This window comes from Pristiophorus japonicus, chromosome 15, assembly GCF_044704955.1.
Source record: "Pristiophorus japonicus isolate sPriJap1 chromosome 15, sPriJap1.hap1, whole genome shotgun sequence".
NCBI lineage: Eukaryota > Metazoa > Chordata > Chondrichthyes > Pristiophoridae > Pristiophorus > Pristiophorus japonicus.
This window is the reverse complement of record NC_091991.1, coordinates 71,164,535-71,189,514: the sequence shown is the minus strand read 5'-3', so window position 1 is coordinate 71,189,514 and position 24,980 is coordinate 71,164,535. Positions and strand designations below refer to the sequence as shown.

At 42.0% G+C, this 24,980-nt stretch overlaps 1 protein-coding gene across 2 annotated transcripts in view; it reads left to right on the top strand.

Annotated features, from left to right (window-relative positions):
- Positions 1-24,980, top strand: part of LOC139280846 (actin nucleation-promoting factor WASL-like) — a 91,024-nt gene extending 66,044 nt beyond the window's left edge. The window contains exons 8-12 of one of the 2 annotated variants that reach the window (XM_070900593.1): positions 1,114-1,267; positions 9,950-9,967; positions 14,495-15,042; positions 18,568-18,676; positions 23,415-24,980. In XM_070900593.1, the coding sequence (XP_070756694.1) occupies positions 1,114-1,267; positions 9,950-9,967; positions 14,495-15,042; positions 18,568-18,676; positions 23,415-23,476 (891 nt within the window). In that variant the 3' untranslated portion in view covers positions 23,477-24,980. The remainder of the gene's footprint in view (positions 1-1,113; positions 1,268-9,949; positions 9,968-14,494; positions 15,043-18,567; positions 18,677-23,414) is intronic. The other variant, XM_070900594.1, reaches the window with a different exon arrangement.

The window sequence follows — 24,980 nt, the reverse complement described above, 5'->3', positions numbered from 1 at the left end:
GTGGCCTGTTTGCAAGTGTGTTCATAGGTAGGCTATGCCTGGACTTTATCGCTATGACTCCATGATTCTGTGCTCATGGGGAAAGTGGATTGTAAAAATCAGCCCCCTCATGACCTGCTCCCTGTTGGAATTGTAGAATCACCATTAATGTCATTCAAAAAGATCCATGTTGGCCTTTTGGCTGAGGTTTGATATTGGTTACAGGCACACTAGCATTGAAACAGATTTTTGCATGTGATCAAGTTTTTGATTGGAATTGAACAGCTTAAAAATAATCTAGGTAGCAGTTCCGGTGTATTTTTATTTTACAGAAAATGAAGGAATTGATACTTGCAAGATGAAACCATGTGCACCTATTACACCTCTTTGTACTTTGAAATAAGTTGCTTAAGCACATTAATTTCTTTGGCAGCATGTACTAAGCAGACGCCTCTGTTTTTGTGTCCAAATGTAAAGTTGTTACTGGACGAAACTCCCCTATAATGTCAAAACAGCAAACCGAGACAACTAGAGTGATGAAAAGGGGTTGTATTTGTAAATGAATATCCATCAATAATGAAAAATTGTTGCTTGTCAGTACTTATTGGTCATCCGTCCGATGCAGAGTAAAACTACTTTGCTTAATCAGTTTAAAACCCCAAGTTCAGATCACCTGTACTGCAGCATTATAATTCACTTCCAATATATGTGGTTCCTGTGGGCCTTTCCATAGTATAGATTGTAGGCAGATGCAAGTTGTGATGCTTGCTTGGAATGGATTGATGCTGTCTAATTTAACTGAAGCTCCTTGCAGCTAGCTGAGCAAGGAGACTTTTCATGTCTCAGTGAAGGCTGGATTTGAACACGAGTCTTGCAGGTGAACGACTGCATTACACAGTCCTCATCACTGAGCAATGCGCTTCATGGATAGGTCCTGCAGTGGATGTGCTGACAATATAAAGTATCCCATTCTAGTATTGTTGCATACTTGATGAATGTAAAATAAAACAACGGTGTAGGATGAGAATAGGGGCCACATATGGTGAAGTGCAGTATAACTCATTTTAATTTGTATTCTCTATTTCTGCTGAATCAAATTTTATTGATAAATATCCATGTTGATTTTATTTACAGCTGAATAATCTGGATCCTGAATTAAAACATCTGTTTGACATGTGTGGTATTTCTGAGTCACAGCTGAAGGACAAAGAAACATCAAAAATTATATATGATTTTATAGAGAAAAAGGGAGGCGTTGAAGCTGTGAAAAATGAGTTGCGAAGACAGGGTAAGTTAACTACCATATTGAACTGTATTTTCAGGACCAAAGTTTGTTGACCTGTTTCAATGTGGAAACCTATAACAGTGATTTAGTACTGTTCTTTGACTGAAATTTCACTTTTTATGGTGGAAATCATTGGATTAGATTTTATACCATAGTGTGATCTTTATCTTTCTTATAAAAAAAAATGTTCAGCTTGCAGTTCCATCCTAGCCTCCTCCCTCTTGGTTATTTTCTGATCTATGTGTGACACATTGATTTTGTTGCACTTCATCTCAATCTTAATGTTACATTTTGGGTGGGTTTTTTTCTACACTTCTTGCTCTCAATTATTTTTTTTACTGTTTTGCCTCTTGTAGGTGTGTCCCAAATCCCAATACCTTGGCAATTGTCTTCACTAGCTTTAGGCTTTATAATCTATCAGTACTGTATCCTGGATAACAAACTGAGTTACCTTGCTAGTAATTGCTTTAGCTACTAGTGTCTCATGCCTCCAAGATAAAGTATCACATCAGATCTCATTTTAGTTTTAAACTGTGAACAAGCAAATATAAACAACACGTGTAATATTCTTTCATTTCCTACAGTGGCCTTCCTGCGGCCTCTGAATGAGATTGCAAAGTGAGGGCTATTGTGGGCCATGGCCTCAAGGAGTTGGATTGAAGCCACCCACGTTCATTTCACATAAGATACTTACAGGCTGCAAAGAGATGATGCTTTTAAATCAACAAACCAATTTGATCTCCGCTCCTAGAAAGGAAAGGCTAGTGTTCACTCCATTGCATCACTCATACCTCGTAAATTCAGTATTTCAAACTTGAAGCTAAATTTTCAACAGAATTTTAAATTATGCCATTAGGTCAGACATTTGTATTGAACATTCAGTCGATTCTGCCAATGCCAGTTCTATCTTGGAGCTGCTTCTATTTTTTTCCTACCCCATTCCTAAATCCTTTTTATGTTCTTCCTTTTAAATATTGTCCAATTTCCTTTTAAATTGTTACATTCTCTGCCTCAATGCCCACTTGTGAGGCATTCCATATTTCACTGTCTTAAAGGGTGGTAGAGGCAGACACTCTCATTACATTTAAAAGGTACTTGGATGTGTACTTGGAGCAGTGACCTACAGAGCTACGGATCTAGTGCTGGAAGGTGGGATTAGGCTAGGTAACTCTTTTTCAACTGGCACAGACATGATGGGTCGAATGGCCTCCTTCTGTGTCATAATTTTCTATGACTCCCCAAGTTGTCTTTCCCTATTCACCCTATCAAAACCCTTCATAATATTAAGTCCCTTTAGTGTTCTCCGCTCCAGTAGAAATAATCTAGTATCTCCAGTTGCTCCTAATAATTAGATTCCCATCCCTGGTGAATCTACCCCGTACAGTTAATCACTAATATCCTTTTTTATATGTCCAGAAATGCACACAGTACTCCAACTGTGGCCAAACAATTGCTTTGTGTAAATCTTATCATTATCTCTGCTCTTGTACTCTGTGCCTCTGTTCATTATAAAACTCAGAACTTCTTATGGCTTTATCTATTTGCACTAACACTTGAATGTTGTATTTGAGCAATTTGATCTTTTTGCACATCTGCACTTCAGTGGCTTTCCTTTGAATTTTAAACTCCAGTTCTTTGTTTCCCATCCAAAATGTATTGCTTTCTCAAATGTAAATTGCCTCTGCCACCTGCCTGTCCCATCTCATTAACCCTTCTGCCTTCCTTCTTGGATGTTCTTAGTTATCCTCACTATTTGCTAAATTCCCTACTTGCGCATCATCAGCAAATTTCAAAATTGTTACCTATGCACAATGTGTTTATATTGCACTGTTAATGTGTAAAGCAAGCAAAGGCGTTTCACAGGAGTGTGCTTAAAAATTCTGTGTTTAATTTGACAAGACACATGAGATTAGGACAGGTGACCAAAAGTTTGGTCAGAGGTAGGTTTTAAGGAGTGCCTTAAAAGAGGAGAGAAAGTGATGGAAAAATGAAAGCACAGTTGCCAATGGTGGAGCGATTTTAAAATCGGGGATGCGCAAGAGGCCAGAATTGGAAGAGCACAAAGATCAGAGTTGTAGGGCTAGAGGAGGTTACAGATATAGGGAGGGATTTGAAAATCAAGATGTTGCTTGACCTGGAATCAATCTAGGTCAGTGAGCACTGGGGTAATGGGTGAATGCGATTTGGTACAAGTTAGGATATGGATAGCAGAGCTTCGGGTGAGCTCAAGTTTACGATGCAAGGTGGAAAGCTGACCAGGAGAGCATTGGAAGTCCAAATTGCTGAGTACATACGTGCAATGATTCCTGGCATACGCCACTTCCAATCCTTCTGCAATCTGAGACACAACATCCACCCAAATGTCTTTGTCTCCTGTCTGTCAACTAACTTTCAATCATGGCAGCTAAATTTCTCCTCCTCCTCCTCCTCCACCCCACCCCGCCCCCCCCCCCCCCCCGCATCTCTATATAATGTAATGTGATTGAGCAGCAAGACATGGATTCTATTCATTTTTTTTTATCCACAACCACACCACCGCTTCCCCTCCACTGCTGCCTCAAATTTTCATACTTTCACCACAGACTGCATTAGCTGTTCAAATTCACCCTTTCCTCTGCGCTTTCCTTTCTGCCTTTACCTTCCTTTTCTCTTCCTCTCCAGTCTTCTCCTTCTCCTCCTCCCTTTTCTCCTTTTTTCTTTCCCTCACTTACTCTCTAACCCTGTCTAACTTGAAAAATCTAAATTGGTCCTGATTAACCATGTGTAACGTCAAGGCTAATCAACTGTACATTCAAATGTTTGTAACAGCCTTTTGTGAGATACCTTTTTTAATTTGTTCATGGGATGTGGGCATCGTTGGTAAGGCTAGCATTTATTATCCATCCATAATTGCCCTTGAGATGGTGCTGAGCCGCCGCCTTGAACCGCTGCAGTCTGTGTGTGTCTCGGTACTCCCACAATGCTGTTGGGGACGGAGTTCCAGGATTTTGACCCAGTGACGATGAAGGAATGGCGATATATTTCCAAGTCGGGATGATGTGAGACTTCAAGGGGTCTTCCAGGTGATGGTGTTCCCATGCGCCTGCTGCCCTTGTCCTTCTACGTGGTAGAGGTCACTGGTTTGAAAGGTGCTGTCAAATAAGCCTTGGCGAGTTGCTGCAGTGCATCTTGTAGATGGTACACACTGCAGCTACGGTGCACCTGTGGTGGAGGGAATGAATGTTTAAGGTGTTGGATGGGGTGCCAATCAAGCGGGCTGCTTTGTCATGGATAGTGTAAAGCTTCTTGAGTGTTTGTGGAGTTGCACTCATCCAGGCAAGTGGAGAGTATTCCATCACACTCCTGACTTGTGCCTCGTCACTTGCCACAGAATACCCAGCCTTTGACCTGTTCTTGTTGCCACAGTATTTGTGTGGCTGGTCCAGTTAAGTTTCTGGTCAATGGTGACCCCCAGGATGTTGATAGGGCACCTCCAGGCTAAATCCAAGACCGTCCCATCCTCTGTCGTCGAACTGCAGTACGTGGGCGACGCTTGCGTCTGCGCACATTCGGAGGCTGAACTCCAAACCATCATCAACATCTTCACTGAAGCATACGAAAGTTTGGGCCTTACACCTAAACATCTGTAAGACAAAGGTCCTCCACCAACCTGACCCCGCCACACAGTACAGCCCCCGCCCCCCCCCCCACCCAGTCATCAAGATCCACGGTGCATCCTTGGACAACGTGGACCACTTCTCATACCTTGGGAGCCTATTATCAGCAAGGGCAGACATTGACGACCAGGTTCAACACCGCCTCCAGTGTGCCAGCGCAGCCTTCGGTCACCTGAGGAAGAGAGTGTTTGAAGATCAGGCCCTCAAAACTGCCACCAAGCTTATGGTCTACAGGGCTGTAGTGATACCCACTCTCCTGTATGGCTGAGACCATATACAGTAGACACACCAAATTGCTGGAGAAATACCACCAACAATGTCTCTGCAAGATCCTGCAAATCCCCTGGGAGGATAGATGCATTACCATCAGTGTTCTCAATCAGGCCAACATCCCCAGCATCGACGCACTGACCACACTTGACCAGCTCCGTTGGGCGGGCCACATTGTTCGCATACCCGACACAAGATTCGCAAAGTAAGCGCTCTATTGGAACTCCTACACAGCAAGCGAGCCCCAGGTGGACCGAGGAAAGGTTTCAAGGACACCCTCAAAGCCTCCTTGATAAAGTGCAACATCCCCACCGGCACCTGGGAGTCCCTGACCAAAGACTGCCTAACTGGAGGAAGAACATCCAGGAGGGCGCTGAGCACCTCAAGTCTCGTCGTCAATAGCATGCAGAAAACGAGCGCAGGCAGCCGAAGGAACGTGCGGCAAACCAGACTCCCCATCCATCCTTTCCTCCAACGACTGTCTGCCTCACCTGTGACAGACTGTAATTCCTGTATTGAACTCTATAGTCACCTGAGAACTCATATATTTTTAGAGTGGAAGTGAGTCTTCCTCTATTTCGAGGGACTGCCTATGATGATGATGGGGCAGGATTTGGTGGTAATGCTGTTGAATATCAAGGGAAGGTGGTTAGATTCTCTTGTTGAGATAGTCATTGCCTGGCACATGCCATTTATCATCCCAAACTTGAATGTTGTCCAAGTCTCGCTGTATACAGGTACGGACGGCTTCATTATCTGAGGAGTTGCAAATGGCTTATGCAAATTCTATACATGACCTTGACTTCATTAACCTCAGTCATTTAACAACAAAACTTTAAAAAATAATATATGTATCTCTTGCTGTCCTTGATTGCACTTTTAAATGCTCACTAACTATATCTTGAAGTTTTCCCCCAACTGATGTTAAATTAGTTGGTCTATAGTAACCTGATTTATCTGTTTTTACACATGTTGTATTGACTACCCTCCAGGCCCCGAGCATAATTTGCATATGTAAGGATGGAAATACTGTGGTCCGAGCCTCTGTTAATGTCCTCTCTGACTGGAACATAAGAACATAAGAATTAGGAACAGGAGTAGGCCATCTAGCCCCTCGAGCCTGCTCCGCCATTCAACAAGATCATGGCTGATCTGGTCGTGGACTCAGCTCCACTTACCCGCCTGCTCCCCGTAACCCTTAATTCCCTTATTGGTTAAAAATCTATCTATCTGTGATTTGAATACATTCAATGAGCTAGCCTCAACTGCTTCCTTGGGCAGAGAATTCCACAGATTCACAACCCTCTGGGAGAAGAAATTCCTTCTCAACTCGGTTTTAAATTGGCTCCCCCGTATTTTGAGGCTGTGCCCCCTAGTTCTAGTCTCCCCGACCAGTGGAAACAACCTCTCTGCCTCTATCTTGTCTATCCCTTTCATTATTTTAAATGTTTCTATAAGATCATCCCTCATCCTTCTGAACTCCCAATGAGTAAAGACCCAGTCTACTCAATCTATCATCATAAGGTAACCCCTCATCTCCGGAATCAGCCAAGTGAATCGTCTCTGTACCCACTCCAAAGCTAGTACATCCTTCCTTAAGTAAGGTGACCAAAACTGCATGCAGTACTCCAGGTGTGGCCTCACCAATACCCTATACAGTTGCAGAAGGACCTCCCTGCTTTAGTACTCCATCCCTCTCGCAATGAAGGTCAACATTCCATTTGCCTTCCTCATTACCTGTTGCACCTACAAACTAACTTTTAGGGATTCATGCACAAGGGCCCCCAGGTCCCTCTGCACTGCAGCATGTTGTAATTTCTCCCCATTCAAATAATAATCCCTTTTACTGTTGTTTTTCCCCCAAGGTGGATGACCTCACATTTTCCGACATTGTATTCCATCTGCCAAACCTTAGCCCATTCGCTTAACCTATCTAAATCGCTTTGCAGCCTCTCTCTGTCCTCTGCACAACCCACTTTCCCACTAATCTTTGTGTCATCTGCAAATTTTGTTGCACTACACTCTGTCTCCTCTATGTATATTGTAAACAGTTGTGGTCCCAGTACCGATCCCTGTGGCACACCACTAACCACCGATTTCCAACCCGAAAAGGACCCATTTATTCTGACTCTCTGCTTTCTGTTAGCCAGCCAATTCTCTATCCATGCTAATACATTTCCTCTGACTCCGCGTACCTTTATCTTCTGCAGTAACCTTTTGTGTGGCACCTTATCGAATGCCTTTTGGAAATCTAAATACACCACATCCATCGGTACACCTCTATCCACCATGCTCGTGATATCAAAGAATTCCAGTAAATTAGTTAAACATGATTTCCCTTTCATGATTCATGCCATCAAGGCCCATTGAGTATTATTGAACCAATTCATTTTCTGCAATAATCTGATTGTTCCACTATCTTTTCTAAAAATAAATCTTCCACAAATAGATTTCCACTTTCATCTGCAAGTAATCCTCACCTTTCTTTTACTTTTAATATGTTTATAAAAGCTGTACTATTTCCTTTTATATTCTCTCAATTTCTTTTTTAACCTATTAATTTTTCTTTAGTACTAGTCCATCTCCTATGGCATTGCATGTGAGGAGTCAACACCAAGTGCAATCTTTGAGGGTAATTGGATTAGGGCGTGTAGATGATTATCCCATTTTAGAGTCGTAAATTCTGTCCTTGAATTTCTATTTGCATTATATAACTTCATATAATGGAAACTGCCTATATAAATTTGTCATGTTGTAATTACACCCTCTCACCTGTGATGGTGCTGCAGCATCATCAACAAAGGGAGTGTGCAATTATGGCTGACCAGTGTACACAAGTGCAGTTTCCATTCTAAATGTGGACAAGGGAAGTTATAACAGAAACAGTTGACAGGCATAAGATTTTTTAATAGATTGTGAACCATAGTTTTACCAATGCATTTTAAGTTTCTGCTTAGTTTTAATCTCTGTCTGCAATCTATTCACTTTACCTCTCTTTCTCCTCCCCCCCCCAATTTTGCCTTGTAGTAATGTATCTATTTTGTACTGTAGCTCAGATTAAGATTCCTCTTTATTGACCTTTAAGCTAATTGGGTGGAAAAGTTAGCATAAGCCAGACCCTCTTTATCTCACTAAACTTTGCATTCTTCCAGTCTAGCACCCTTACTGTTGATTCTTCATATCCTTTCTATTCTTGACTTGAATTTAGCAATGTTGTTATTGCTATTTCCCAATTGTTCTACTCTTGCATTAGTTACTTGCTACCTCCTCATTTCCCATAATTAAATTAAGCAATGGTTCTTTCCTTGGCCGATAGAAACATACTGATATAGGAGGCAATCTTGGATGTATTCCAAAAAGCATTTCTCACTTTGGCCCCATGTTACCTTTTATCCCAGTCTATCTTCTTGTAATAGAATCCTATGTTGTGATACAAACGGGCTATTTATCTCATTGCCTGCACCATTTATTTTTCTCCATATGAGCTGCTTAGTTTAATTAAACTGTCCTGTTCGTTCCTCACACCCTTTAATATTTTTTTTTTCCCCCCCAAGCGATTATCTAATTCCTTTTTTGAAGAATCTATGCTTCAACAGTTGTTTGTTGAATATTCGGTCACAATCAGTCACTTTCTGCACAATAATTTTTTTTCTAGCCTTGTCTTTAATTCTGTGTGGGAAAAGAATTGTTCGAACTAGCCCCTTCACTCTTCTTTTGATACTGAGTCTGAACCCCTGGTTACTGATTTGCCACCCCGTGGAAATAATCTGTCACTACCCCTCAATTTTGAATTGTGCATTAAATTCTTCCAGAAAAGACCCACTTTTTTTACACCTTTCTTCATTTTGATCAATTTTTGTTGTAGCTTTTCCATTGTTGTAATATCCTTCCTATAAACAGAGTGCCCAGAACTGCGCACGGGGGAATTATGTCCTCCCTGTGATGAGCCATGCAAGCATGGGTTGGAGAATTGGGGCTACAATGTTCTGGCTCCGATCCACGCTCCCTTCAAGGTGGGTTTTTCTACTTGGAGCATGGAATTAATCCAAATGTTCTTGTTTATGCCTAACAAATGTCATGTATCAATTTAGTTTCACTTTCTTGCTTTTGTATTCAGTGCCCCTTTGTATAAATCTCACCTTTTCATGATCTTTTCTACTAGTACACCTGACTTTTAAAGTTCAACATATCTGCAGCCCTAGATCTCTCCACGGTTGGTGTATGTTTCCTTTCACTGTTTTTCTAAAAAATACACGACTTCATATTTCTCTACATTGAGCTGTATCTGCTCCTTATCTGCCCACTCCTCCATTCCATTTGTTTTCCTCACAAATTGCCATGCCCCCTAATTTGGTATCATTAGCCAACTCTGTGCCTATGTCCATATCCATTATGTAAACCGAAAACAAGAGAGATCTCAATACAGATCCCTAGGTCACACACTAGCCAAATCTAGAATTTGACTTTCAAGTGAGGTAAAACTACTTGACTTCTAATTTTCTGGCTTATCCTTTTTCAGCAAGATAGTAACAGTTGCCACTCTCCAGTCCTTTGGCATAATTCCTCTTTTTCTGAGGAATGTTGGAAATGAATGCTGTGCTTCAGCTCTCTTCAGTTCCCTTCAGTATTCTGGAATGCATACATCTGGGCCTTTTTCATTTTTAGTCCCACTAACTCTTTAGTGTCCCTTTGAATATTTATCAATAGTGGTTCTTAGCACAAAATAAGTTGCATATTTTTCCCTTTTTTGCTTCTATAGGTTCACCACAGTGGTTTGGTAGGTGTTTGGCCAAAAATGTGTGCCTGCATGCAATTTCCTTTTTATAAACTTTGCTTAGATCAAAACATAACATGAAGTGTGTGTGTGTGTGAAAAGAATGCACTAACAGCTGGATTTCATTTGGAAGATTCCTGCTTCCTGTCCTGAAAATACTTGATGATAAATCTTGGGATTTCTTTTCCCAATTACATAATAATTAGCTTGACCACATACTAGTTACTCTGACTGGTTTTATCCAAGTCCATTTTATTTTGTGTCATTATCTTCCATGTGTTCTTTTAGAAAGTCTATTTTATTATTTGTATATTGTTGCTTTGGTTACACTGATGTACAATATGGATTTCAACCCTATGCAAAACAGATTTAGCTATCGGCCTAATTGGTTCAGATTTGATGTGGGTTTTGTAATTTTCGTAAGTCCTTTTGTAGTTTCCTTGTTTTGATTATTTGATTCTTCTTCCCACCCCCAGCAATTCAGAGTACCACCTGCTTACCCAGTTTAATGGGTACTGCACCACTTCTTTAGAAACCTAATTCTCTTTGCAGAAGATCTTTTTGAGAATTCTGTATTACAATGTGTTGAAGACGTATCCTCACAAGAACTGTTACAATTTTGGCATAAGTGAATTCTGTCCTTTAGTATGCTACTAATTTGACTGATTCCGCTTTTCTGTATGGAAGAAGATATTGTTGAGATGACGATCTGTCCAAGAACAGTATTACAGAAATTGGTGCTGGGTTTACAGCGACTTTTACTCCCAGCTGGCAGAGGGGTTTGGTGCATTTCCTTTTGGGGTTCCATTATCCCAAGTAAAGTCCGATCTTCAAATCTTTCAATAGGCAAAAACTGCCAGTCATAAGTCATATCTCGCTTAGTTCTTGATGGTAGTGAACAAGTCAGGACAATGCTTTCACTTGCCCTATTGTCCTGACATCCAAGTAGAAGATCCATTCTCGGGTGATTTATGGAATTATCTGCAAATGAAACTGCAGATTGATCTATTTGCATTCCCAGAGAATCATCATCTCTGGATTTTATATGCATTTGTTCCCTTTCTTCTATCACCTCGTCAGCTAAAGCTCGTGGTGATCTTGCCAAAGACAGAGCCGATATTTCACTACCACACAGGTGGGACCTGCAGGAATCAAATTCTGCATCCAGCACTGAAATTCTTCATCAGCTTCTAGGTCTTCTCTGGGTGGTGGTTGAAACCGTACTCCATTCTAGAAAAGCTTCCATTGTGCAGATTTATTATCTCGAGTGGCACAAGTTTGCAGAATGTTGCATGGCTAGGTATGTTCTCCTTGCCAGGTTCATTATATTTTGCAATATCAAGTGAGTTGGGTCTAATGCCTAATTTTCACCATTACAGTCATAAGCACCTGATTTAGTAGACTCCATGCACCTTTGTTTTGTTTTATGCGGGCTGCATGGGTGTTGTATCCAAATTGACTTACCACTGTCCAGACCTCTTTAAATGTGTAATTTGAAGATTTTTACCTGGAAGACAATCTTGTGTTTTAATTCCAACCTGCATGATTAAAAAAATTACTGATTTTAGTTGTTGGCCTGTCCTGTTTTATTTGGTATGAGGGTAGAGTATTTATTGGACTCACTTAGGATTTCTTTCCAAGCTGGTATACTTCATTTGGATTAGGAATGACTGCAATCTCTGCTCCCACTATCTATTTGCTACAAGTTGTACGTTTCACTGCGTAGATGTGCAGTGTTTTCTTTTATATCCAAGCTCATTTTGTGGAAAGATCTTGGTATTGCAGAATATAGCAATGTGAATGGAATATATTCTACTTTATCATCCAATAAACTTGAGGCCCAGTTAAAGGTCATTTTACTTGTTCCACAGCTATTTATTGCGCTTCTCGTCAGGTTTCCTCCATTAACAGCATCTGACGTGAAGAGCCTCTCGCATGTTGATCAGACATTTCTGTTTAAATTTGGCCAACACCAGGAAATGTTGGCAGATTTGTTTTGCCTGCGGGGATAGAACGTCGCAGCGAGGGTCTTCCTCCTCCCCCTCCTCCTCCTAAATTGATACTACTTGGAATGGTTCCGACAGTTTATAAAGGATGCTTGAATGATTGACCTACTTTTAGACTTTTCATTCTTTGAATGATGGCATCCCTCACAGACAAGTTTTAAAATATATACTCTATTTATTTAAAATTAAAAAAAGTGTAGGACAAAAATAACTTGGCAATTGTGCAGATCCTGAGCCTTTACACAAGGCAGGAGCAGGGAGGTTACAAGGAGAAGTGGTCCCTATTTTTCACCAGTGCAATCAAGATCCAACAAATTCCTGTGGTATAGAAGATTTTCATTACATTTAGCCTAACATTTGTTGTTGGGAAATTACTAGAATCTATAATTAAGGATAGAGTGACTGAATACTTTGAAAATTTGCAGCTGATCAGAGGAGCCTGCATGGATTTATAACTGGTAGATCATACCTGATGAACTTGATTGAATTTTTTGAAGAGATGACCAGGGGAATTTCTATAGATGTGACTTATAGACTTCCAGAAAGCATTTCATAAAATTTCTCATAAGAGATACTGGCTAAAGTTGAATCTCATGGAATTGAAGGAAAGTTATTGACCTGGTGAGGAAATTGGCTGAGCGGCAGGAGACCAAGAGTAGGGATAATGGGCAGATACTCTAATTGGCAGGATGTGACTAGTGGTGTCCTGCAAGGATCTGTGTTGGGGCCTCAACTATTCAATAATTAACAAATTAGATGATGAGATAGAAAGCCACATATTCAAATTTGCTGATGACACACAAATGGACACCATTATAGGAAGTGTAGATGGAAGCAGAAAATTACAGACGTTAATAGATAAAGCAAATGGGCAAAACTATGGCAAATGGATTTCAATGTAGGCAAATATGAGGTCATCCTTTTTGAACCTAAAGGATAGAACAGAGTACTGGTAAAGCTAGACACAGTGGAGGTCCAAAGAGACTTGGGGGTCCATGTACATAGATCATTAAAATGTCTGACAGGTACAGAAAGTAATTTTTTTTTTAAACTAATAGAATGCTGGTCTTTATATCTAGAGGACTAAAATACAAGAGGGTGAATGTTATGCTACAGCCCTGGTTAGAGCACGCCTGGAGTACTGTAGTTCTGGGCACCACACTGTAGGAAGGATATATTGGCCTTGAGGATTCCAAGGGTTAAATTAAGAGGTGAGATTACACCAACTAGGGTTGTATTTCCTGGAATTTGGAAGGTTAAGGGGTGATTTGATTGATGATTTCAAGATATTATAGGAAACTGAAAAGGTAGATAGAGAGAAGCTATTTCTGCTGGTTGGGGAATCTAGGACTAGGGCTTAGTCTTAAAAAAAAAAAAATAGAGCCAGGCCTTTCAGAAGTGAAGTTAGGAAACACTTCTACACACAAAGGGTGGTAAAAGTTTGGAACACTTTTCCACAAACAGCAGTTGATGCTAGGTCAGTTAATTTTAAATCGGAAATTGATTAGCTTTTTGTTAACCAAAGGTATTCAGGGATATGGGGCAATGGTGGGTATATGAAGTTAGGTCACAGATCAGCCATGATCTCATTGAATGTCAGAACAGGCTCAAGGGGCTGAATGGCCTACTCCTATTTCTATGTTCCCTCATTTGATTTGATAAGGGAGTTCTGAGTTCTCTGGTCAGAATTTTGATTCACAATGTTGGGTGATCTAGAGACACTACTTCAATCAAGCCATCATCGTTAGATTTTAACTTGATTTTTAAGTTTATGTATAAGCTTTGAAACTAGTCTATAGCAGATCTGTCCTTTTTTAAAAATTCTTGAGAATGTAATGCTTTATATCGATATAAGCTTGTGTATCTGTATACTACTTGTGACTTCATGAATATTCAGTTTCTCTCTTCCCAATCTCCTCATCCTCTACTAACACACTTGTGATACCGTGCCAGTGTGCTCTACCACACTGCCAATACAATTTGCATCTGTTCACATCTGATAACGTATCACATGAGTTAATTCAAAGTTTTATAGTTACGCAATACAAATTTTTAGTTCTATTGAAGTACCTTGTGTTATGTTATTAATTGTGGAGTTATTAGGCAGGTTTGTGAATTAATTTCAAATGATAACGGATAAATAGATGAAACTAGCATTAGCTCTGAATAATGCTGCGTGATATGCTGTATGCTCAATAAATCTAATTTTGCTGTGCAAATGGTAATAACTTCCAGACATGTTATCCACCAGAGATGGTCATACCTGGGTATTAATGTTCCTTTGTTCACTCAACTGAAACATGATGATTTGAATTATTAGAATTATGCTAGTTTGTATTGCACTTCAAGTGAATCCTGAAAGAAGTAAAAACTGGTAATTGAATCTCCATTTTAAATTTTATCAACTACATGAGGTTGATTTTGTTTTGTGGGAAGGCCTTATGACTAGAGTATTCATGCTAATTCTGTTTCTATATGATTCGTAAATTCATAGGTTTCTAATTGTTTTCTTGCTTTGTTTCAGCTCCACCTCCACCTCCACCTTCCAGAGGTGGACCACCACCACCCCCTCCTCCACATAGTTCAGGACCCCCTCCTCCACCTCCTGTTCGTGGGCGAGGCGCACCACCTCCCCCACCCCCTTCAAGAGCCCCATCAGCAGCTCCTTCTGCAGCTCCCCCACCTCCACCACCTTCTAGGCCAGGAGTCGGAGCGCCACCACCACCACCGCCGCCGCCCAGCAGATTATATCCACCGCCACCACCTCCGCCAGTCCCATCAGGTCCACCACCACCACCACCTCCGCCACATCCTGCTCATGGAGGTCCAGGAGCTGCTGGACCACCACCCCCACCACCACCTCCGCCTCCACCACCTGGCCCTCCTCCACTCCCTGCACTGCTCACCGAGAATGATGCTCTTCCTTCACCTACTGGGAGCAAATCAGCTCTTCTGGATCAAATCAGAGAAGGCACTCAGTTAAAGAAAGTTGAACAAAGCAGTCGGCCAGTGTCTTGCTCGGGAAGGGATGCACTGTTAGACCAAATACGGCAGGGTATACAGCTTAAGACTGTAAGTAAATGTTCTGTATGATCAGTTAGTTGAAGTTGTGACTGCATTATTATTTGAGAAGATTTATTATTTTGCGGTTGTATACTGCAGCAAAAACCCAACTGTAATGTTTATTAGATAGGATATACAACACAGAAACAGGCCACTCGACCCAGTGATTCCATGCCGACGTTCATGTTCCACTCAAGCCTCCTCTCATTTTTCCTCATCTAAATCTATCAGCATAACCCTCTATTCCCTTCTCCCTCATATGCTTGTCTAGTCTCCCCTTAAATGTATCTATACTATTCGCTTCAACCACTCCCTGTGGTAGCGAGTTCCACATTCTCACCACTCTTTGGGTAAAGAATTTTCTTTTGAATTCCCTATTGGATTTCTTGGTGACTATCTTGTATTGATGGCCTCTAGTTATGCTCTTCCCCACATTCTTTGTATCCACTCCATTAAAACCTTTCATAATTTTAAAGACCTCTACTATTAGATCACCCCTCAGCCTTTTTTCAAGAAAAAAGAGCCGGCCTATCCATTCTTTCCTGATGTGCATATCCTCGCTTTTCTGGTATCATCCTTGCAAATCTCTGAACTCTCCAGTGCCTCTATATCCTTTTTATAATGTGGTGACCAGAACTGTAGGCAGTAACCAAGGTTCAATACAGGTTTAGCATAACTTCCCTACTTTTTCAATTCTATACCTCTAGAAATAAACCCTGGTGCTTGGTTTGCTTTTTTTTTATGGCCTTGCTAACCTGTGTTGCAACTTTTAGTGCTTTATGTATTTGTACTCTGAGATCCCTTTGTTCCTCTACCCCACCTAGATCCGTGACCTCCCTATTCTTCCTACCAAAATATAATACCTCATTTATCTCTGTTGAACTTCATTTGCCAATTATATGCCATTCTGTAAGTTTATTAATGTCCTCCTCAGTATTGACTATTGCCTCTAATTTGGTGTCATCTGCAAAATTTGAAATTGTGTTTTTGATTCCAAAGTACAAATCGTTGATATAAATTGTGAACAGTGGTCCCAGCATTGATCCTTGTGGAACACCACTATCCACCTTCTGCTACTGTGAATAACTGCCTACTCTCTGCTTTCTGTCTTGAAGCCAGCTAGCTATCCATTCTGCTACTTGTCCCCTGACTCCGCATTCTCTGATCTTGTTCCATCACTATTATGGGGTAACCTTATCAAAGACCTTTTTTAAAAAAAAATCTAGATAAATTACATCTACTGCACAACCATTGTCTACTCTCTCTGTTACCTCTTCAAAAAATTCAATTAGGTTGTTCAAGCAAGACTTTCCCTTTTGAAATCAATGCTGACTATTCATTATTATATTTTTGGTTCTAGATGTTCTTCTATTTTCTCCTTTAGTAGGGATTCCATTATTTTTCCTACCGCCAATGTTAAGGTGACTGGTCTATAATTCCCTGGACATGATTTATTAAATATAGGTATTATGTTGGCTATCTACACCTTTTTCTAACGAATGATTAAATATGTGTAGTGATGCCTCTGCTATCTCTTCCATGAATTCTTTAAAATGTGTGGAAATCAAGAGTTTTATCCTCTTTGTGTTTGATTAGTTTGTTTACTATATCCCTTTCTTCTTTTAAATGTACCAATTCATCATCCAGTGTCATGTCAACCTGTTTTTATCTTCCTGGTAAATACTGAAACAAAATATTATTTAGTATTTCTGCCATCTCTCTATCATTATCATTACCTGTGGTATTATCCTGTTTATCCCTTAATGGCCCAATTCCCATCTCAACCTTCCTTTTTTATATATTTTACTATTTTGTTTTATGTTCCTTGAAAATTTAATTTCATAGTTCCTCTTTGCCTTACTAATTGCTTTTTTGAATTCACTCCTAATCTTTTCGTATTCTCCCTTATCATGCACTCCCCTGCTGTCTATCTACTTAATGTATGCCTCTTTCCTTGCCTTCAATTGTTCTCTCATGGCTTTATTCATCAATGGAGTCTCATTAGTGTTTGGTTTGTTCTTTCCTTTTAGCGGAATATATTGTTCCTGCACACTGTTGAATATCATTTTAAATGTTTGTCATTGATGCTCTACATCGTTTTTTTGCCAATATGGTTGGCCATTTTATTTTCCCAAGTTCTATTCTCAGCCCTTCAAAATCAGCTTTTCTCCAATCTATTACCCTGATTTTCATCATACTTATGTCCTTCTCAATTATCAACTTAAAGCATGTTATATTATGGTCACTATTGCCTAGATGTTTCTCTTTTCTGCACAGGATTATTCCCCATTACTAGGTCCAATAGTGAATCCTCCCTTGGGCTTTTTACATATTGGTTTAGAAAGGAGTCTTGTACACATTGTAAGAACTCCATTCCCTATGCCCTTTACCTTCATCTTCTGCCCAATTAATATCAGGGTAGTTGAAGTCCCCCATGATGATTATTGTTTTTTTTTACTAATTTCCCTAATTTGTCTGCATATTTCTTCCTCCACCTCCCTTCCATTATTAGGTGGTCTGTAGACTACACCTATTAGTGTGATTGATTCTTTATTATCTTTTATCTATCCATATTTTATTTTTGTCTTGCTGATAGCTGCATCACTTTTTTCTACTGCTATTTTATCCCCAACAAGTACAGCCACTCCACCTCTCCTTTTCCCTCAATCTTTCTAAATATTTTATACCCTGCAATGTTTATTTCCCAGTCCTGATTTTTCTGTAGCCATGTCTCCGTAATCTGTACTATGTCTGGTTCCATGCAACGCATGAATGCCTCCAGCTGCCCTGTTTTATTACAGACATTGTGTACATTGCTGTACAGCCAGTTTAACTCATTTTTAATAGGACTTCCTCTCACTTTATGTTTTACCATCTTTTTGGACTCCTGTTCTATAACTCTCTCTTCCCTTGCCATCAATGTTCTCACTTACTTGATTCTTTCCTATGCTCTCTCTTCCTGTTTTGTTTATATTTAGGCTGGTTATGTTTCTTGGAGAATCCTCTCCCCATCTTACTAGTTTAAAGGCTTTGCCACCTCCCTAAATGCAGCAAACACCCAACTGAAGTTTGGGGATAAAACAGCTTGAATTGTTTTGCTGCAAAATATGTTTTGTTCATTGATATTAGTCTGTATCGCTTTCTTTCTTAATATTTATACCAGTCACTCTTACTACGTTGAATTGAATCTTAAGGCCTAAGGTTTATCTGCTGCAAGCTGTCTTGGGTGAGCTTTGATAATACAATACTATAAAATGAAACAAGATGTGGTGAACTCACGACAGTGACTGATGAGACTGATAAATTGTATCATAACTTCCCAGCACAAATGTGTTTTGCTGACTTGAGAATTAATATCTAGGCCAAAGATTCTTTGAATTTTTTTTTTTTAAAGCCACTTTTGCTTGATTGCTGTTGGGATTTGCATTGCGAGTCCTGCCAATTAGGAAGTAAAACCTGCAAAACTGTTTTAATAAAGTTGCTAATGTGTTGCATGTTCTATACTTTTGACATGATGCGTCAATTCCTTTATAGGTAAATGACCAGGATTCTTCTTCCCCTTCAACACCTACTCCGACAGCAGGGATTGTAGGAGCATTGATGGAGGTGATGCAGAAAAGGAGTAAAGCCATTCACTCTTCAGGTGGGATTTTCAAATAGTCCCTGATCATCTCCATAGATCCCAGAGATTAAGTCTGACTTTTAAATACCAACTTTAAAAATAAGCATGCATGTGCAAGAATAGCAAAAGCAGTGCTTGCTGTAGTGAAAAATATTGCTTTATTGCTACAGACTAGCTTATAGCTAAGAGCCTTTGAGGGTATCTTAAAGTTTCATAGGTGTAATATTTCACTAACCATCCAAGAACAATATTTTACTGTAGCAGGCTGTGATATTGCTCTGTCTGACCTGTACATTAGCACAGAATAATGTTACATCAAATGTTGGGTTGTGTAAGCATCGTTTTTAAAAAAAAAAAATAACACCATATAAGTATTTTGCATAGCCAGTCTGATCATAGCATAAAACACCCATCTCCTGTGCACTGAAACCCAGATAGACTATTTTTGGTGATGAGACTTCTGGGTTTTGGTTCCTTCGAGCACATGCAGCATATAACTTTACCCATGTATCTGCATTTCATATAAAGACCTCACACTAAAATACCATCCTAGATTCAATGAAAAGTCATCATGCATTTTCATTTTGCCCTAATGATTTCCATCAGGCAGTAGATTTCAGTGGGTGAACTGGCTTTAACTGAAACTTGACACTCTGGTGATGACTCCTTGCTCCTTATTGAAGCCCCTCTGCATAGATGTACTACCATCCACCCTGCCCAAAACACTGCAGAGGCAGTGTGGCCCTTATCACCAAGTCACATCTTGCTATCTTCCCTGACTCTTGACACTTTCTCCTCCTTTGAGCAATTAACACTGTTCCTTTTTAAAATCCTAGTTGTCTATTGCCCCATCCGGAGATGCTCTCCCTCCTTGTCCCTCAGGCTCTACTCAAAGACATTGCCCCATCCTTGGTGATGACAATCTCCATCTGAATTCTCCTTCTCTCTCTTCATGGAGTTCACTGCACTCTCCTCCTCCCTAAACCACTCCCTCCATGTAAACTGACATCCTGTCAACTATGCCATCTCACATGGCCTCTCTACTTCAGTGATCCTAATTTCCAACCAAATCTATGTATTCCTCATTGTGTATTTCTTTTGCCTCTATCAACTCTACAATCTTTGGCATTCACCCGAGGGAAAATTTAAAAACTCTCTTCTCTTGCCATTTTCACGGCCCCTGCCCCACCCCCGGGGCTTTGTGGACAACTGCTATGTCTCTGGCCCTCTGTTCGCCACAATACCTCTGCAGTTACTAGTTTACTCAAATACTTCCTCAACATCACTCTTGCTCTCGCATCCAATAAAACCATCCCAGTCATTCCCTCTGATATGGCAACCATCTTTATTCCCTCAGTTGATCGGACACAAACTTGAGCATATTTGATGCATAATCTCTTTCTCTTCTGCTCACTCTCTCCCTCTCTTTCCCACATCTCTCTCTCTCCCTCTCTTTCCCACATCTCTCTCTCTCTCCCTCTCTTTCCCACATCTCTCTCTCCCCCTCTCTTTCCCACATCTCTCTCTCCCCCTCTCTTTCCCACATCTCTCTCTCTCTCCCCCTCTCTTTCCCACATCTCTCTCTCTCTCTCTCTCCCTCTCTCCCCCGCATCTCTCTCTCCCCCTCTCTTTCCCACATCTCTCTCTCCCCCTCTCTTTCCCACATCTCTCTCTCTCTCCCTCTCTTTCCCACATCTCTCTCTCTCTCGCTCTCTCCCCCGCATCTCTCTCTCCCCCTCTCTTTCCCACATCTCTCTCTCCCCCTCTCTTTCCCACATCTCTCTCTCCCCCGCATCTCTCTCTCCCCCGCTCCCTCTCTCGCTCCCCCGCATCCTCTCTCGCTCCCCCGCATCCTCTCTCGCTCCCCCGCATCCTCTCTCGCTCCCCCGCATCCTCTCTCGCTCCCCCGCATCCTCTCTCGCTCCCCCGCTCCCTCTCTCGCTCCCCCGCTCCCTCTCTCGCTCCCCCGCTCCCTCTCTCGCTCCCCCGCTCCCTCTCTCGCTCCCCCGCTCCCTCTCTCGCTCCCCCGCTCCCTCTCTCGCTCCCCCGCTCCCTCTCTCGCTCCCCCGCTCCCTCTCTCGCTCCCCCGCTCCCTCTCTCGCTCCCCCGCTCCCTCTCTCGCTCCCCCGCTCCCTCTCTCGCTCCCCCGCTCCCTCTCTCGCTCCCCCGCTCCCTCTCTCGCTCCCCCGCTCCCTCTCTCGCTCCCCCGCTCCCTCTCTCGCTCCCCCTCTCGCTCCCCCTCTCGCTAGCCCCTCTCGCTCCCCCTCTCGCTCCCCCTCTCGCTCCCCCTCTCGCTCCCCCGCTCCCTCTCTCGCTCCCCCGCTCCCTCTCTCGCTCCCCCGCTCCCTCTCTCGCTCCCCCGCTCCCTCTCTCGCTCCCCCGCTCCCTCTCTCGCTCCCCCGCTCCCTCTCTCGCTCCCCCGCTCCCTCTCTCGCTCCCCCGCTCCCTCTCTCGCTCCCCCGCTCCCTCTCTCGCTCCCCCGCTCCCTCTCTCGCTCCCCCGCTCCCTCTCTCGCTCCCCCGCTCGCTAGCCCCTCTCGCTCCCCCTCTCGCTCCCCCTCTCGCTCCCCCTCTCGCTCCCCCTCTCGCTCCCCCTCTCGCTCCCCCTCTCGCTCCCCCTCTCGCTCCCCCTCTCGCTCCCCCTCTCGCTCCCCCTCTCGCTCCCCCTCTCGCTCCCCCTCTCGCTCCCCCTCTCGCTCCCCCTCTCGCTCCCCCTCTCGCTCCCCCTCTCGCTCCCCCTCTCGCTCCCCCTCTCGCTCCCCCTCTCGCTCCCCCTCTCGCTCCCCCTCTCGCTCCCCCTCTCGCTCCCCCTCTCGCTCCCCCTCTCGCTCCCCCGCTCCCTCTCTCTTTCCTCCCCCCCCCCCCCCCCCCCTGCTCTTGCTTTCTGTTGCTTTCCCCTCCACACGTTTTCTGATGCACTATCCCTCCATAACTTCTTGGTTATCACACTTCATACTCGTTCAGTGCCTCCCCTCCATTGTTGAGCTTAATGGGACTGTCCTTGTTTCATTAAAATTTCATCTTTCTAATTCTATCCAAAACATCTTTACAAATGGCTTCTCTTCACTTCGCCATGTTGTCACCTCAGCAGGTCTGCCAATGATCCATCCTTGGCTCCTTCCTTCTCTTCATTCTCTGCAGTTTGGCAACATTAACCACATACACATCTACATCCAGTTATTTTGACCCCTCTTCCAATGTTATTGGGCTGCTTGTCAGACATAGTCTTACATGAATTGTAATGTTCTTCAGCTAAAATTTAAGACTGCCAATGTTGGTCCCCAACAGACACTGTATATGCTCATCACTGACTCCATAATCCTTCGCCACCTGCTGCCATGGAGCTGAACCAGACTGTTCTCTATCTTGGTGAAATGTCGAACCCCAAGCTGAGTTTCTGATCCCATATCCTCTGCATTACAAAGTACTTTCATCGAATCATAGAAATTTACAGCATGGAGGGAGGCCATTTCCTACCTCAGCCCAACTGGCACTGAAACCCACATTCGTGTCTTGGTCTCTTGTCTGGCCTCCCAATCACCACCCTTTATACACTTTAGCTCATCCACACTCTTATTTTGTCTCAACATTATTCCTGTCCCTGCTGACTTGTATTGGCTTCCGATCCCCCAATGCTTCAAATTTTAAATTCCCGACCTCCTGTTAAATTACTCCATGGCTTCACGACACCCATCTCTCCTTTCTCCAGACTCCCAACATCTGACTTTTCCCCGCTCACCATTGGCAGTCGTGCTTTAAGTTGTTTAGGTCCCATGCACTAAGTCCCTCCATGCTTCCCGATTCCCTCTCCTTAAAACCCATCTCTTTGGCCAAGTTTTTGGTCAGCCCTCCCAATCTGCTCTTCCTTATCGCTCTGTAAGCACCTTGGGGAGGTTTGCCTCTGTTAAAGATGCTATAAGAACATAAGAAATAGGAACAGGAGTAGGCCATATGGCCCCTCGATCCTGCTCAGCCATTCAATAAGATCATGGCTGATCTGATCATGGACTCGGCTCCACTTCCCCGCCCGATCCCCATAATCCGTTATCCCCTTATCGTTTAAGAAACTGTCTATTTCTGTCTTAAATTTATTCAATGTTCCAGCTTCCACAGCTCTGAGGCAGCGAATTCCACAGATTTACAACCCTCAAGAAATTTCTCCTCATCTGTTTTAAATGGGCGGCCCCTTATTCTCAGATCATGCCCTCTAGTTCTAGTCTCCCCCATCAGTGGAAACATCCTCTGTGCATCCACCTTGTCAAGCCCCCTCATAATCTTATACGCTCCGATAAGATTACCTCTCATTCTTCTGAATTCCAATGAGTAGAGGCTCAACCTTTCCTCATAAGCCAACCCTCTCATCCCCGGAATCAACCTAGTGAACCTTCTCTGGACTGCCTCCAAAGCAAGTATATCCTTTCGTAAATATGGAAACCAAAACTGTATGCAGCATTCCAGGTGTGGCCTCGCCAATGCCTTGTCTAGCTGTAGCAAGACTTCCCCGCTTTTATACTCCATCCCCTTTGCAATAAAGGCCAAGGAACCATTGGCCTTCCTGATCACTTGCTGTACCTGCATACTATCCTTTTTTGTTTCATGCACAAGTAGCCCCAGGTCCCACTGTACTGCAACACTTCGCAATCTTTCTTTTATAGTTGTTAAGGTTGTAAAATGAAATATCTTGAAGTATTAGTGCTTAAGAATGGTCGTCAATGTTATTTGATGTCTATAAACTAATTACAATACAACAATGTTTTCAGATGAAGATGAGGATGAAGATGAGGAAGAAGACTTTGACGATGATGATGAATGGGAAGATTAGTTATTTTCAGCCAGCAAGACCATAAACCTTCCTGTCTTTCTGAATCCTGTAAAATTGTCCTGTAAATGTTCTGCAGATTTTGCTGTATATTTTTGTTGCCTTTTGCTCTTACATAATCTGTGCAATACCTCATTTAATAATTCATTTGACAAAGCATTGTGGGTAAATACTCCCCATGCACAGTTGGTGTTGGGACATATAAGGACCTACATAATAATGTGTTCATTCCAGCAACAAAATAAACTGAGTGTGATGGAGCAAAGTTGACAGGAAATGTAATTATGCTTGTTAAAAGCCAGAGTAGTAACACTATTTTTTCAAACCCTGCATTTTCTGTACCTAAGAAGCAATTCACATAGCACTATGACCTTTTTTAAATACAGCTTTTCTATTTGGTTTCTTCAGGGCTTCGTTGTTGTTGAAGCTGGTAGAATTTTGCACCCTTCTGAAGTAATTCACTACAAGAATGCACAGCTTACAGGCAACTCATTTGTGTCTTACTGTTCAGCAATACTGTCTACCCTGTCTTGAGTGATTCAATACAAAGATGCACAGCAACTTATCTGTGATGAGTGTCTTATACTGTATGCAGCAATACTGTCTATCACAACTATTTTCAGTTGAAATACCCTTACTTATAAAAATGTCTGTTACATTGTTAAATATTTATACTCATTGCTGCTTCCATGTCTGTTGGAAATTGTTTCAAATAGGAATTCAGGTCTTGTGAAAACTCAACACAATTGGGGGACAAAGATTTTTAACCCTTGAAGTGCTAAATAACAGCATTTCTTATACACCATGTATATTTAGCAGTGAAAGGGTTAATGGAAAATAGTCTAATGTTCAGTTCTTAGAGGTGAAGGTTGTGATTAGGAATTTGCATTTAATGCTTTCATAAAGGGCTGTGCTTAATGCTTGTTAAACTGCATTTTTGGGAATGTTTGGAAGTGAACTCATGTAAAAATGAATGTTGACATCAGTATCTTTACATTATAGTCCTTTTGATGACCTTGCATCAGAATCAAAGAGCAAACTCTCAATACAGATTTGCAATTATGGAATGGAACTTTTAACTGAAAAATATACCTAAATAAATGTTTAAAAATCACCAAAATCTATCTTTTTCATGGCTTTGAAAATTTGAGGTGCATTATTGATCACTGATGCTATTGTCGTTATTGTCTTTCATGCATCTGCTCTCATTGAACCTCATTATTTCCCACCACCAATCGCCTTTCTCCTGTGCAGTCTCCATTACCTCCCCTCCACTGTTTCTCGGATAGTGCATGCAATGGATTTATTCTCTCCTAATTTCTAGGGTTACTGACCCGAGTGTTCATTTAGGATCTCTGGCCATTCATTGTACATGCCCAAAGTATTGTGGCTGTCTTGTCTCAATTCTGGAAATCAGAATCATCTCCATATTGATGGATCTTCATTCTGCTATCTGTAACATCTTCACTGTCTTCCATAAGGAGAACTAAAGACTTTGTTTTCCACA